At 44.4% G+C, this 13,925-nt stretch overlaps 1 protein-coding gene across 1 annotated transcript in view; it reads left to right on the forward strand.

The window, feature by feature from the left end:
* The window catches only part of LOC133500796 (adhesion G protein-coupled receptor B1-like), a 326,242-nt gene that overhangs the window by 232,397 nt on the left and 79,920 nt on the right, over nt 1-13,925 (forward strand). The window contains exon 18 of the mRNA XM_061819933.1: nt 10,478-10,581. Coding sequence (XP_061675917.1) covers nt 10,478-10,581 — 104 coding nt within the window. The remainder of the gene's footprint in view (nt 1-10,477; nt 10,582-13,925) is intronic.

A 13,925-nucleotide genomic window follows, 5' to 3' on the forward strand; every position in this document is an offset into this window, starting at 1 on the left:
TCCGCTCCCTTGGCCATGTCCCACAAGCTTCAAAAATGGTGATTTAATATATCATTTTGAAGTCGATTCGCAATCGCGTATTCCAGATATTATTGGGGTATGTTTTTTTTCTAAATTTTAACATAGAGTAGGGAGTATGTAAATTGTATATCTTTTGTGCTGACTTTGTTGATTTGAGTTCTTCGTTTTGATTATCTGCAGCTTGTTGGGCAGCACGTTATTTTGCTACGTGTCGGCCAGTCCCAAACCCGGATAAATCCGGGGGGCTGCATCAGGAAGGGCATCCGGCGTAAAACTGTGCCAAACATATATGAGCATTCATCATACGAATTGTACAACATTTAGGTCGTGGCCCGGGCTTCCTACACCCGCACCCGGAAATGTTAACCTACAAGGCGTAGGTAGAAATTCAGATAATGTAGATGGAAGATAAAAAAGAGGAGGAAAGCGGCTTAGTTGAAAGAGGAAGAAAAGGAATGCACAAACCCTACAGCTGTAGGGACTTTGAATGTTGGGACTATGAGAGGAAAAGCTTGGGAGCTAGTTGACATGATGATGAGGAGAAAGGTTGATATATTGTGTGGAAAGGGAGTAAGGCTAGAAGTTCAGGTGCAGGGTTTAAATTATTTTATCATGGAGTCGATGGGAAGAGAAATGGAGTAGGGGTTATTTTAAAGGATGAGCTGGAAAAGAATGTCTTGGAGGTGAATAGAGTATCAGATCGAGTGTTGAGTGATTGGTGCAGATTTCAACGGACATGTTGGCGAAGGAAACTGGGCGATGAGGAAGTGATGGGTCAGTACGGCATTCAGCAAAATAAATTTTAGGGACAGATCGTGGTGGACTTCGCAAAATGGATGAAATTGGCAGTGGTGAACACTTATTTCCAGAAGACAGTAGAACATAGAGTGACCTCCAAGAGGGGAGGAAGAAGCATGCAGGTGGATTATATTTTGTGCAGACAGTGTAATCTGAAGGAGGTTACCGATTGTAAAGTTGGGGTGGGGGAGAGTGTAGCTCCACAGCATAGGATGGTGGTGTGTAAAATGACTGTGGTAGTGGGTAGGAAGGGTAAGAAGACCAAGGTTGAGCAGAGAATCAGATGGTGGAAGTTGAGAAAGGAAGAATATTGTGTGGCCTTCCGGAAAGAGGTGAGACAGGCTCTCGATGGACAGGAAGAGCTCCCACAAGACTGGAATACTATTCCCAAGGTATTCCGAGAGGCAGCCAAGAGAGTACTTGGGGTGCCTTCTGGTATGAAAGGGGAGAAGGAGACTTGGTGGTAGAACCCCAAAATACAAGAAGTCATCCAAGGTAAGAGGTTAGCGAAGAAGTGGGACATGGAAAGGACTGAGGAGAGGTGTAAGGAATACATGGAAATGTGTCGTAGGGCAAAGGTAGAGGTGGCGAAGGCTAAACAAGAGGCATATAACAACATGAACTCCAGGTTAGATACGAAAGAAAGAGAAAAGGAGCTCAACAGGTTGGCCGGACAGAGGGATAGAGATGGGAAGGATGTGCAGCAAGTAAAGGTGATTAAGCATAGCAATGGAAATATGTTGACGAGTGCCAGTCGTGTACTAAGTAGACTGAAAGAGAGAAGGTAGAGCAGAAGTGGCAGGCGTGAATGAGTGGGAAGTGGCTTTGATTAGTAAGGAAGAAGTTAGAAAGGCATTGAACATAATGAAAATGGAAAGACAGCTGGTCCTGATGACATACCAGTGGAGGTATGGAAGCAATTTGGTGAGGTGGCTGTGGTGTTTTTGAGCAACTTATTCAATAGAATACTAGCGGGAGAGAAGATCCCAGAAGAATGGAGGAAAAGTCTGCTAGTCCCTTTTTTAAGAACAAAGACGATGTTCAGAACTGTGGAAACTACAGCGGAGTAAACGAGCAGGCAAAAAGATGTCTGAAGAATGGAGGAAAAGTGTTTGAGTTCACATTTTTAAGAACAAAGGTGATGTTCAGAGCTGTGGGAATTATAGAGGAATAAAGTTGATGAGCCACACAATGAAGTTATGGGAAAGAGTAGTTGAGGCTACACTCAGGACAGAAGTAAGTATCTGCAAGCAACAGTATGGTTTCATGCCTAGAAAGAGTCCCACGAAACCAAAGTCTTGTTGTGGTTTAATTGAAGACAATTATGCAGTTATCTACTATAGACAATGGCACAACACCTCCATGGAACTATAGGAATCTGGAGACACTGCTAAATATAATTGCATGCCATCTGCATAGCGGCGATTGTCAAAATCAAAGTTTTGATTTTTGAAAAAATGGTTTCATGCAGAGAAAGACTCCCACAGATACACTATTTGCCTCAAGGATGCTCATGGAAAAGTACAGAGAAGGTCAGATGGCAAGTCTGATGTAGCGGAGAAATATGTTAGAATAGTCCAGGACATGTATGAGGGCAGCAGAACAGCAATGAGTTGTGCCGTTGGTGTGTCAGAAGAATTTAAGGTGGAGGTGGGACTGCATCAGGGTTCCGCGCTGAGCCCCTTCCTGTTTGCAGTATGAATTGATTAATTGGTTAGACTGGATTCCACTTGGACCATGATGTTCGCAGATGATATTATGATATGCAGTGAAAGCAGGGAACAGGTGGAGGAACAGTTAGAAAGATGGAGGTATGCACTGGAAAGGAGAGGAATGAAGATCAGCGGAGTAAAACAGAATAGATGTGCGTGAATGAGAAGGGCGGAGGAGGAAGAGTAATGCTCCAGGGAGAAGAGAAAGTGAAGGTGGACGACTTCAAACTCAGTCAACAATACAGATTAATGGAGAGTGTGGTAAGGAAGTGAAGAAATGGGTCCAACCGGGGTGGAACAGTTGGCGGAAGGTGTTTGGTGTTCTATGTGACAGAAGAGTATCTGCCAGGATGAAGGGCAACGTTTATTAACCAGTGGTGAGGCCGGCCATGTTGTACAGATTAGAGACAGTGGCCCTGAATAAACAACAGGAAGCAGAACTTGAGGTAACAGAAATGAAGATGCTGAGGTTCTTACTTGGTGTGAACAGGTTGGATCGGATTAGAAATGAGCTCATTCGAGAGACACCCAAAGTTGGATGTTTTGGAGAGAAGGTTAGAGAGAGCAGACTTCGATGGTTTGGACATGTTCAAAGGCGAGAGAGTGACTATGTTCGGAGAAGGGTGCTGAGGATGGAGCTGCCAGGCAAAAGAGCAAGAGGAAGACCGAAGAAAAGGTTGACGTATGTTGTGAGGGAGGACATGAGGACAGTGGGTGTTAGAGAGGAGGATGCATGAGATAGGCTTAGATGAAAAAAGATGACATGCTGTGCCGACCCCGAACAGGACAAGCCGAAAGGAAAAACAAGAAGGAAGAAGCTTTTTTCCAAATTCGTCAGACTTGTCCAAGAGAGTTCTCCAGAGAGGTCTCAACTATTTCACGCAAGGATATGTCCAGAGAATTAAGTTTTTGGACAGAGCAGGACGCAATCTCAGAGTTTCAGCAAAATGTTGGCGATCGATGCAAAAAAAGTTTGACGCCTCACAAACTTCATATTGAAATCCAACAGGATAAAATAGTAGACTCATACTGCGCATGTAAAGTACGGTGAGTACTTTTTACATTGAAATATCAAGAGTGATATTTTAGTCTTTACAAGTGAGTGAGTGTATTCTTTAGAGGTGTCTCGTAATTGAACCCACTGCTCTATTTTAAAAATAAGAAGTGATGCACAATAGGCAAATAGACATTTCTCTTGCATGACATGCATGACTAACCCGACTCTTTGCCATAAAAGACTACTTCATTCAGCAGGCCAGTGATACACTAACAAAGTGAAAGTTGTTCTCCTGCAATGTATAAAACACTGATAATAATTCAGTCAAACTCAGAGAAGATATTTCTCCCTCACTTACCTTCAAACATACAGCCTTGTGTTTGTTGATATTGTTCACATTTAGTGTAACGTCTGGTCTTCCGCAAGCCTTAATCCACCGTAGACACTTCATCAACTGTGTTTTAGACTTTGGAAAATGAATCAACCCCTTGTAACGTAGCAGGATATCTTTCATAAGAATTACACGTTCCCCAAGCGCATCTGAGGACCATTTGCTTCATAACATCAACTTTTCCAAGCGCACGCTTCTGACAACCAGCATTGCTTGTGGGACATTATGGCGTGTCAAGCCAGGGGTGAAGACAATGCAGCTATCTGATTGGTTATTATTGTATGAGTGATTGGCAACTAGAAAGGTGCAGTTGTCCTATCCCATATGCAGAAAAACAACCCCAAAGCATGATGCTACCACCCCCATGCTTCACAGTAGGGATTGTGGATAATTGAGACCCCACGAAGTGATATCTTGCATGGGTCTACACTCCCATTGAGATTGACCGTCAATGTTTAGCTTCTTCCATTTTCTAATGATTGCTCCAACAGTGGACCCTTTTTTCACCAAGCTGCTTGGCAATTTCTCCGTCACCCTTTCCAGCCCTGTGGAGTTGTACAATTTTGTCTCATGTGTCTTGGCCATGTTACAAGTTTGAGTCTCAAAGATTTTATGGGGTGGACAAGTATCTTTATGCAACTAACGACCTCACACAGGTGCATCTGATTCAGGATAATACATGGAGTGGAGGTGGAGTTTTAAAGGCGGACTAACAGGTCTTTGAGGGTCAGAACTCTAGCTGAAAGACAGGTGTTCAAATACTTATTTGTAGCTGTTTAACACAAATGAATCGTTAAAAAAATCATATATTGTGATTTCTGGATTTTTCTTTTGGATTCTCTCTCACAGTGGACTTGGACCTACGATGAAAATTTCAGACCCCTCCATGATTTCTAAGTGGGAGAACTTGCAATATAGCAGGGTGTTCAAATAGTTATTTTCTTCACTGTAGAGACAAACAGCCTCACTCACAATCAATGCTGCGTGCCCGGTGCCACAGTCTGGGCAGATGTCGGCAATTGTGTCATCCAGGCGGCGTTTGTCGCTATTCAGCAGGCGAAAGAAGCCCGAGTGTAGTTGGGCAAGGATGGAGCATCCTTCCCGAGGCAGAGACCGTTCATCGTCGTGAATTGGAGGCAGGTAACTCCCAAGGACGATGTTAGGCTTGTAGGCCAGCCTGGTGTGGAGTTCAGTAGTCCGCGCTTGTATTGTTGGTCGTCTAGCCGCCTGTTGGTACGGACGAACTGGTCTAAGTCTGTTTGCCAACGAGAGACGTTGTAGATTTTGAGACGCTGTGGTCAGACGCGACGAACCAGGTCGCTGTTTGGATGACCCGGCCGATGGCATTGAAGCAAATACTGCCTAGAAAGCAGTTCGTTGTGTTGACGAACGGACAGGGTCTTGGTTTCAACGTGCAGGTGGTTGGTTGAGGAGATCGGGTGGCAGCCTGTGACGCAGCGGAAGGCTGCATTTTGGCTGGCCTGAAGTTCCTTCCAATGGCTGTCAGCTTGGTTAGATGACCAGATCAGGGCGGCATAGTTGAGCAGGGACTGTCCGACTGCTTTGTAACTGGTGGCTTGCACCTCTTTGTTGGCACCCCAGGAGGCACCACCGAGTGCTTTCAGGGCATCGAATCGGCTGTGCAGCAGTGACTTGATGTCCTTTGCATGTGCGGCAAACGTAAAACGGGTGTCGAAAGTCACACCAAGCAGCTTCGGCTGGTTCACTGTTGGAATCGCGTTGCCGGAGATTTGAATTCTAAGGTCGAGGTTGAATTCGGGGTTCCAGTTGGTGAAGAGGGTGGCAATAGATTTTGGCGCCGAAAGTTGGAGGTTACGATCCGTGAAGAACTGTACAAGGTGAGGCAAATAGGTGTTCATGGTGATGACGAGTTCGGCTACGATCGGGCCGAATGCAAGCACCATCGTGTCGTCGACGTACGAGACGTTGCGTATGCCGGGTGGCGGCGCTGGCGTGCTGCTGATGTACGAGTTAAACAGAATGGGTGACAGCATGCCGCCCTGTGGGACGCATTGTTTGACATGACGATGACGGCTGGGGGTGCCGCGAAAGTGTCAAGTGTTGGATGTCATTTACGAGTGTTGCGTGGCGGACGGTGTCGAAAGCCAAGGACAGGTCATGGGGCATGGCCGTGGTGCGGTGATGAGGTTTCGGCATGTTCAATCCGTCGGAGATTTGAGCGGAGACGGTATGGAGTGCAGTGGTTGTGCTGTCGCATGTTTTTGTTGCGAAGGCGCTGATGGGAGATGTACAACCTTCGGGAGCAAAAGGCTTTTGAGCAGTTTGGCCACTGGGGAGAGCAAGGTGTATTGAAGTTTTCCCAGTGTGTGCGACGAAAGTTGATGTCGGTACGACGCTCGGAATCGACGTGGACGACTTCCTTTTCGAAGCTGATGACAATGGGAAGGTGGTCCGATGACAGATGTGTTTTGGTGGTCAACGTGGCGCTGGTTAAAAATGACAGTGATGTAAGCGACACGTCTGGTGAGCTGCTACAGTTTGCCACGACACGTGTTGGTGTGGGTTCGTTTAGGACGCTGTAGGATGATTGTTTGAATTCGTCATTGACTGTGCGGCCCTGGGCGTCTTCCTGCAGGTCGCTGTGCCACAGGGGCGAGTGTGCGTTGATGTCACTGACGACAACTGTGTCATTGGTGGTCAGCAGGTGGCTGAGCGACGCAGTGGAGCCTGCAGTGCAGCTCGACTAAGAAGGCGTGCAGATGTTGTGGATCGTGATCGATGATGTTCCCGAGGTAACGGCGATCGATTGCGCTTCGAGGTGGTCGTCGGGGTGCGTCGGTTGAGGCGTCGAGACATGGTGGTAGCTGATGTCGTTTCGAACCAGGAACGCCAGGCCTCCGCCCTTGCACCGGTCGCAGTGGATGATGGTGTAGTCGCCGATTGCCGTTAGCTTGGCTTTGTTGGTGAGCTTGGTCTCTTGAACGGCACAGACATGAATGTCCATGACCACCAGGAAGGCTGAGAGTTCGGCTTTCTTGACCTTGTGGCCGTTAATGTTTATCTGGCAGACGTTAAGCGACTCAAGTTGTGAGCTGGGCAGAAGGGTGGCGGCGGTAGCGGCGTGGGTGGCGCAGCATTGCAGCAGGGACCGACGTAGTCATCCCAGTTGGATCAAAGGTTTGGCAGGCCGGAACAGCGCAGGTGGATCCAGTTTTGGCACGATGAACACAAGACGTAGTTGTGGTTTACATAGCGGCGCAGACTGAACAGTTGTCCGAAGGTCCTGGGTTGGGATGGCCGGAGCAGGCCAGCAGGGCCAAAAAACAATGACCGCACGATTGTCGACATCGACGCAGGGTAACTACCCCGGAAAGGCTTTACGAGTCTTTAACCGCCCCAGGGGCGGTGTGGATTTGCTGCTTACAAGCACATTCGTCGTGAAATCCAATATATTTGTGTGAATGAGATGGGTGGAGGAAGACTGAAGCTCAAGGGAGAAGAAATAGCGAGGGTGGATAACTTTAAAATACTTGGGTGCAACGACACAGAGCAATGGTGAGTGTGGTAAGGAAGTAAAGAAACGGGTAAAAGCGAGATGGAACCGTTGGCGGAACGTGTCTGGGGTTCTATGTGACAGAAGAGTCTTCACTAGGATGAAGGGCAAAGTTTATGAAACAGTGGTGAGGTCGGCCGTGATGTACGGATTAGAGACAGTGGCTCCAAACAAACAACAGGAAGCAGAACAGGAAGTTGCAGAAATGAGGGTACTGAGGTTCTCGCTTGGTGTGAACAGGTTAGATAGGATTAGAAATGAGCTCATTAGAGTGACAGCCAAAGTTGAATGTTTTGGAGACAACATTGGAGAGTGCAGACCTGGTTGGACATGTCCAGAGGTGAGAGGAGAGTGAGTATCTTGCTAGAAGGGTGCTGAGGATGGAGCTGCCAGGCAAAAGAGTGACAGGAAAACCAAGGAAAAGTTTAATGGATGTTGTGAGGGAGGACGTGAGGACAGTGGGTGTTAGAGACGAGGATGCACGAGATAGGCTTAGATGGAAAAAGATGAAATACTGTGGCGACCCCGAACGGGACAAGCCGAAACAAAAAGAAGAAGTTGTGCAAAGTGATGGCATGGTGGGGCAGCTGTAGAGCATTGGCCTCAAGATTCTGGGGACCAGGGTTCAAATCCTGACCCCGCTTGTGTGGCGTTTGCATGTTCTCCTCGTGGCTGCGTGGGTTTTCTCTACATCAAAAAAATACATGCATTAATTGGAGGGTTTAAATTGCCCCGAGTTTTGATTGTGAGTGTGACTGTTTTCTGTGCCCCGCGATTGGCTGGCAACCAGTTAAGGGTATACCCTGCCTCCTCCCCAATGAGAGCTGGGATAGGCTACAGCAATGCCGTGACCCTCGTGAGGATAAGCGGCTCAGAAAATGGAAGAAATGGAATGGTAAATTATACAAGTTGTGCAAGAGATACAAAACTTCTTCCTTTCGGACATCAGATTCATTCATGCTAAATTGGACGGTATAAGACATTTAAACCTCACACTTATACTCGATCCTTATTGCGCATTATTTTCCTTTTTCTTGGCCTGTAGCCAAGATGCTATGACAAAAGAAATAGCAGCCAGCAATCCTGAATCTCTGCCTCTTCTACATTCTTCAGCGCTGGGCACAATGTAATTTAGCCTTTGGTGCTGCACCTTACACGTCACATCCGTGCACGTAAGTCATGTGAGTCGCGAAAATGGCAGTGCCCCTGAAAATTTGTAATAGTCGAATGAAAAATCTTCTCAAAACACTATTAAATGAGAGAGGATTTAACATCGCATTGTCAAAATTGAGGACATATCACATGACCTGTTGGGTACATTGTTCATGCAAAGCACTGGATTTCCCCTTTTAATTAAGTTTAGTTAGTTTAGTTCAGTTCCCCCAGAAACCTGGGCTTCCAGACACCAGAAACACCCTGCGTGCGCAGGATTCAAGGTACTGAACCAAAAAGTTTGAAAATCTGCTGGTCCTGAATGCAATTCAAATTGAAAGAACCATTTGCCCCTTTGAAATGCGCGAAGACCTCTATAATCAAGAATTCATATTTCCCGAGTGTAAAAACTTTCAGATTAGGAGGCTAATCAGAGGTTTTTGATCATTTTTCCCCACATTAAAAAAAGACGAAGCGCCCTTCACGAAACATATAGTTCCAGTGATATGTTAAAAATGTAAATGATGAGGCTTAACTTTGAAATTGAGGGCGTTATGGATAATATGATTAGCGGCTATGGCCCACAGGTATGATGTGACCTAGAGTTGAAAGAGAAATTCTGGAAAGAACTAGATGATTGCAGCTTGGTGGAAAAAAAAGTCCACTGTTGGAACATTCATTAAAAAATGGAAGAAGTTAAACATAACTGTCAATTTCAATTGGAGTAGAGCCCCATGCAATATATCACCTCGTGGGGTGTCAATGATCCTGAGAAAGGTGAGGAATCAGCCCAGGACGACACAACAGGACTTGGCCAATGATCTGAAAAGAGCGAGGGCCACCGTTTCCAAGGTGACTGTTGGTAGCACACTAAGACATCATGAGTTGAAATCATGCATGGCATGGAAGGTTCTCCTGCTTAAACCAGCACATGTCAAGGCCTGTCTTAAGTTTGCCAATGAACATTTGGATCATACAGAGGAGACATGGGAGAAAGTTTTGGGGTCAGATGAGAGCAAAATTGAAATTTTTGGTCATAATTCCACTCACTGTGTTTGGAGGGAGCATAAATTCCATCCCAAGAACACTATCTCTACTACGAAGCATGGGGGCTGTAGCCTTATGCTTTGGGGGTGTTTTTCTGAACATGGGACAGGATGTCTGCACTGTATTAAGGTGAGAATGACCGTGGCTATGTATTGTGATATTTGGGGGAACAACCTCTTTCCCTCAATCGGAGCACTGAAGATGGGTAGTGCAATGAGTCTTTCAACAATGACAATGACCTGAAGCACACAGCCAGGAAAAGCAAGGAGTGGCTCCGTAAGAAGCATATCAAGGTTCTGGCACGGCCTAGCCGGTCTCCAGACCTAAACTCAAGAGGAACTCTTTGGAGGGAGCTTAAACTCCACGTTTCTCAGCGACAGCCCAGAAACCTGTTTGATCTAGAGAAGATTTGCGTGGAGGAGTGGGTATAAATCCCTCCTGCAGTGTGTGCAAACCTGGTGAACAACAACAGGAAACGTTTGACCTCTGTAATTGCAAACAAAGTCAACTGTACCAAATATTAACTTAACTTGCAATATAGCACGGTGTTCAAATACTTACTTTCTTCACTGTATGTGCCTTGTGTTCGACTGGCAACCAGTTCAGGATGTACCTTGCCTCCTGCCTGTTGACAGCTCGGATAGGCTCCAGCAGCCCCTGTGACCCTTGTGAGGATTAGCGGCTAAGAAAATGAATGGATAGATAGTTTGATCTTTGATTTCCATAAAAATGATTCTGAATTCTTATGACGACTTCTAATTTTGTCACAACAGAGAAAATTACACATACTGGAACACATTTTCTATGGTCTTTCTTTTGTCTAGAACATGGAAAAGACACACCTCCCATCTGTGACACTCATTGTGGGTTGTGGAGTATCTTCGCTTACATTGTTGCTGCTCATCATCACCTATGTGTCGGGCTGGAGGTGAGAAAATTTTTCTTTTGAATTTTCTTGAGGAGAAGCTAAGCCCAAAATGCCCCAAATTTTTAATATTTTAATTGTCAACATATTGTTCAGATGCTGTTTGATTAAATCTACAAATAATTTATTCTAACCAAAAAAAAAAATTTAAAAATATATCTACTCGCAGGTGGCACGGTGCCGCAGCGATAAAGTGCTGGCCTCACAGTTCTGAGGACCTGGGTTCAATCCTGCCACCACCTGTGTGGAGTTTGCATGTTCGCCCCGTGCCTCCGTAGGTTTTCTCCAGGCAAGCCGGTTTCCTCCCATATCCCAAAAACATACAACATTAATTGGACACTCCAAATAGCCCCAAGGTGTGATTGTGAGTGCGACTATTGACACTTTAAACATCTTAGGTATTCTACTACTGCTCTTGTACAGTGCACAGTTTTTTTTGTTTGTTTTTTTTTTTGCTGCTGATAAGGTTATTTTGATTATTCCAACGAAATTAGAAGCAGCTGGATATTTAGAAACTTGTCTTGAAAGAAGACTTTACATTATGTAGATATAGTCAGTCATTGCCGTATTCCAATATTTCTTGATACCGCCTCACCATGATGTGAGGGTGAACTGTAAAGTAGCACAAACCTGCCACTGGCAACAAGAGCAGTAACAAGATACCCCTCTTTTATACCAAAGAATATCTCAAACACTACTATAGAAGATGGAGGTCCTGGAAACAAAACTTTACTGCCTTGAAGTGTATGTGGACGAAAATGGACAGTCAATGAATGAAAGTATTCAAAATAGTTATCAGAAGTATGCTAACAGACATCTAGTTATCTCTCCAAAGAGGACAGATCAGAATTGTGGAAACAGGAATGGATCATCCAGCAGTTTTCCCTGGAATTTACTGAGACCTAACCTGCAGGGCGTCGGTGGAAATTCAGCTACTGTGGGTCGAAGGCAAAGAAGAGGAGGAAACCGGATCCATCATCAGAAGAAAAAGAGGAATGCACAGAGCCTACAACTGAGTGTAAGGACTTTGAATGTTGGGACTATGATAGGAAAAGCTCAGGAGTTGGTTGACATGATGATTAGGAGAAAGGTTGATATTCTGTGCATCCAAGAGAGCAGGTGGAAAGGTAGTAAGGCTAGAAGTTTAGGAGCAGGGTTTAAATGATTCAACCAGTAGATGGGAAGAGAAATGGAGTAGGGGTTATTTTAAAGGAAGAGCTGGCTAAGAATGTCTTGGAGGTGAAAAGAGTATCAGATCGAGTGATGAGACTAAAATTTGAAATTGAGGGTGTTGTGTATAATGTGGTTAGCGGCTATGCCCCACAGGTAGGATGTGACCTAGAGTTGAAAGAGAAATTCTGGAAAGAACTAGATGAAGTAGTTCTGAGCATCCCAGACAGCGAGAGAGTTGTGATTGGTGTAGATTGTAATGGACATATTGGTAAAGGAAACAGGGGCGATGAAGAAGTGATGGGTAAGTATGGCATCCAGGAAAGGAACTTTGAGGGACAGATGGTGGTGGACTTTGCAAAAAGGATGGAGATGCCAGTAGTGAACACTTATTTCCAGAAGAGGGAGGTACATATAGTGACCTACAAGAGCGGAGGTAGAAGCACGCAGGTGGATTATATTTTGTGCAGATGATGTAATCTGAAGGAGGTTACTGACTGTAAAGTAGTGGTAGGGGAGAGTGTAGCTCGACAGCATAGGATGGTAGTGTGTAGGATGACTCTGGTGGTGGGTAGGAAGATTAAGAAGACAAAGGTAGAACAGAGAACCATGTGGTGGAAGCTGAGAAAGGAAGAATCTAATTCAAAATACTACAAATACTGTTTTCTCCCACATAAATCCACACTATTCATGGAACAGTCACAGTTTTTGCTGAATCGACAACCAAGTTTCCCAAGAAAGTATAGAATCAAATTTGCAAGTAAGTGAATTTACATTAGTTAGCAGTTATAAACTATTCTGTGTCTGACTGGTATCTAATACTTCTTGTTTTAATACTATGTAGTATTTTATCAAAATTCAAAACCCTGCACACATAAGAACATAAGCTTGCCTGCAGCTGTCAACCAGATATAGTCTTTCCTTGTGATACTGGTTGTTTGGGGTGTAGTCATGGGCATTGTTTGTTTACATTTTGCATCGCTATCATTAAATTGTTAAACAATAAAAGGCTTGTATATAATATTATCCTGTTTTTCTAGTTGAGAATGGTGAAATAATTTGCTGTAATAAAGCACATTTTTCGGCAAGAACATATGCTCTTTCATTCAATCATGTCACCAGTCTTTGAAGTTTTCAGGAAATAAAAGATCAACATACCTCCACATCTTGTCTTTTAACAAAACATTTTCCAGATGTGATACTCTTCTGAGCTTGTTGGACCGTGTCCAGGTTCAGCGGCTGATCCAAGTTTGCGTTTGGTCCCTTTAGCAACATCGATCTGTTCAGGTGTCGGAACTGACAGTATGGTAGGCACTTTTCCAGGTTTTAACATTGCAACCCCATCTAGGACATGAGTCCACCAGTAAAAGGATCTGGGGTGAAATGTTCACTGCATATGACAGACTGCTGACTGGGTTTGGAAAAATTAGCTCTCGTTTGCACAAACCTGACACACTGTCTTCTGAGTCTGGGGTCTTTGGCAAAATAATGTAATCTGTGACAAGAATAATTTGAATTGTGACAAAACTGAACCACACACTTCTTCACCATTATTCCAGATTGATTTTACTGACAATGGCTAAGAAATTCTCGAAACAAATGGGTTTTTCTTCGGCTTCAACAATCATTGCTCCAACCAATAAAACCATTACACAAACACGAGTCCTCGTTGTGACGTCAGAGGTAAGCCACACGAAAGGGGGCATTTGTCAGATACGGGAAACTAGGTCAAAGGTCGCAGACTTTAATTCTAAAATAGTTCTATTTTTCGGAAAAGCATTGAACAAGATATGCATTTTATGGTTCAGTTGAACATATATTTTCTTCTAGTTAAGATAACTCAAAAAATGAGGTTGCATACACTTTAAGATAGATAAAGTGAAGAAAATAAGTATTTGAACACCCTGTTACATTGCAACTTCTCCCACTTAGAAATCATGGAGGAGTCTGAAATTTTCATTGTAGGTGCATGTCCACTGTGAGAAAGGTAACATGAAAAAAAGAAAAATTCAGAAATTACAATGTATGATTTTTTTTTTTTTTTAACAATGTATTTGTGTGAAACAGCTGCAAATAAGTATTTGAACACCTGAGAAAACCAATGTAAATATTTGGCACAGTAGCCTTTGTTTGCAAATACATAGGTCAAACATTCATGTAGTTGTTCACCAGGTTTG

The sequence above is a fragment of the Syngnathoides biaculeatus genome, chromosome 5 (assembly GCF_019802595.1).
Source record: "Syngnathoides biaculeatus isolate LvHL_M chromosome 5, ASM1980259v1, whole genome shotgun sequence".
In the NCBI taxonomy this organism is placed as follows: domain Eukaryota; kingdom Metazoa; phylum Chordata; class Actinopteri; order Syngnathiformes; family Syngnathidae; genus Syngnathoides; species Syngnathoides biaculeatus.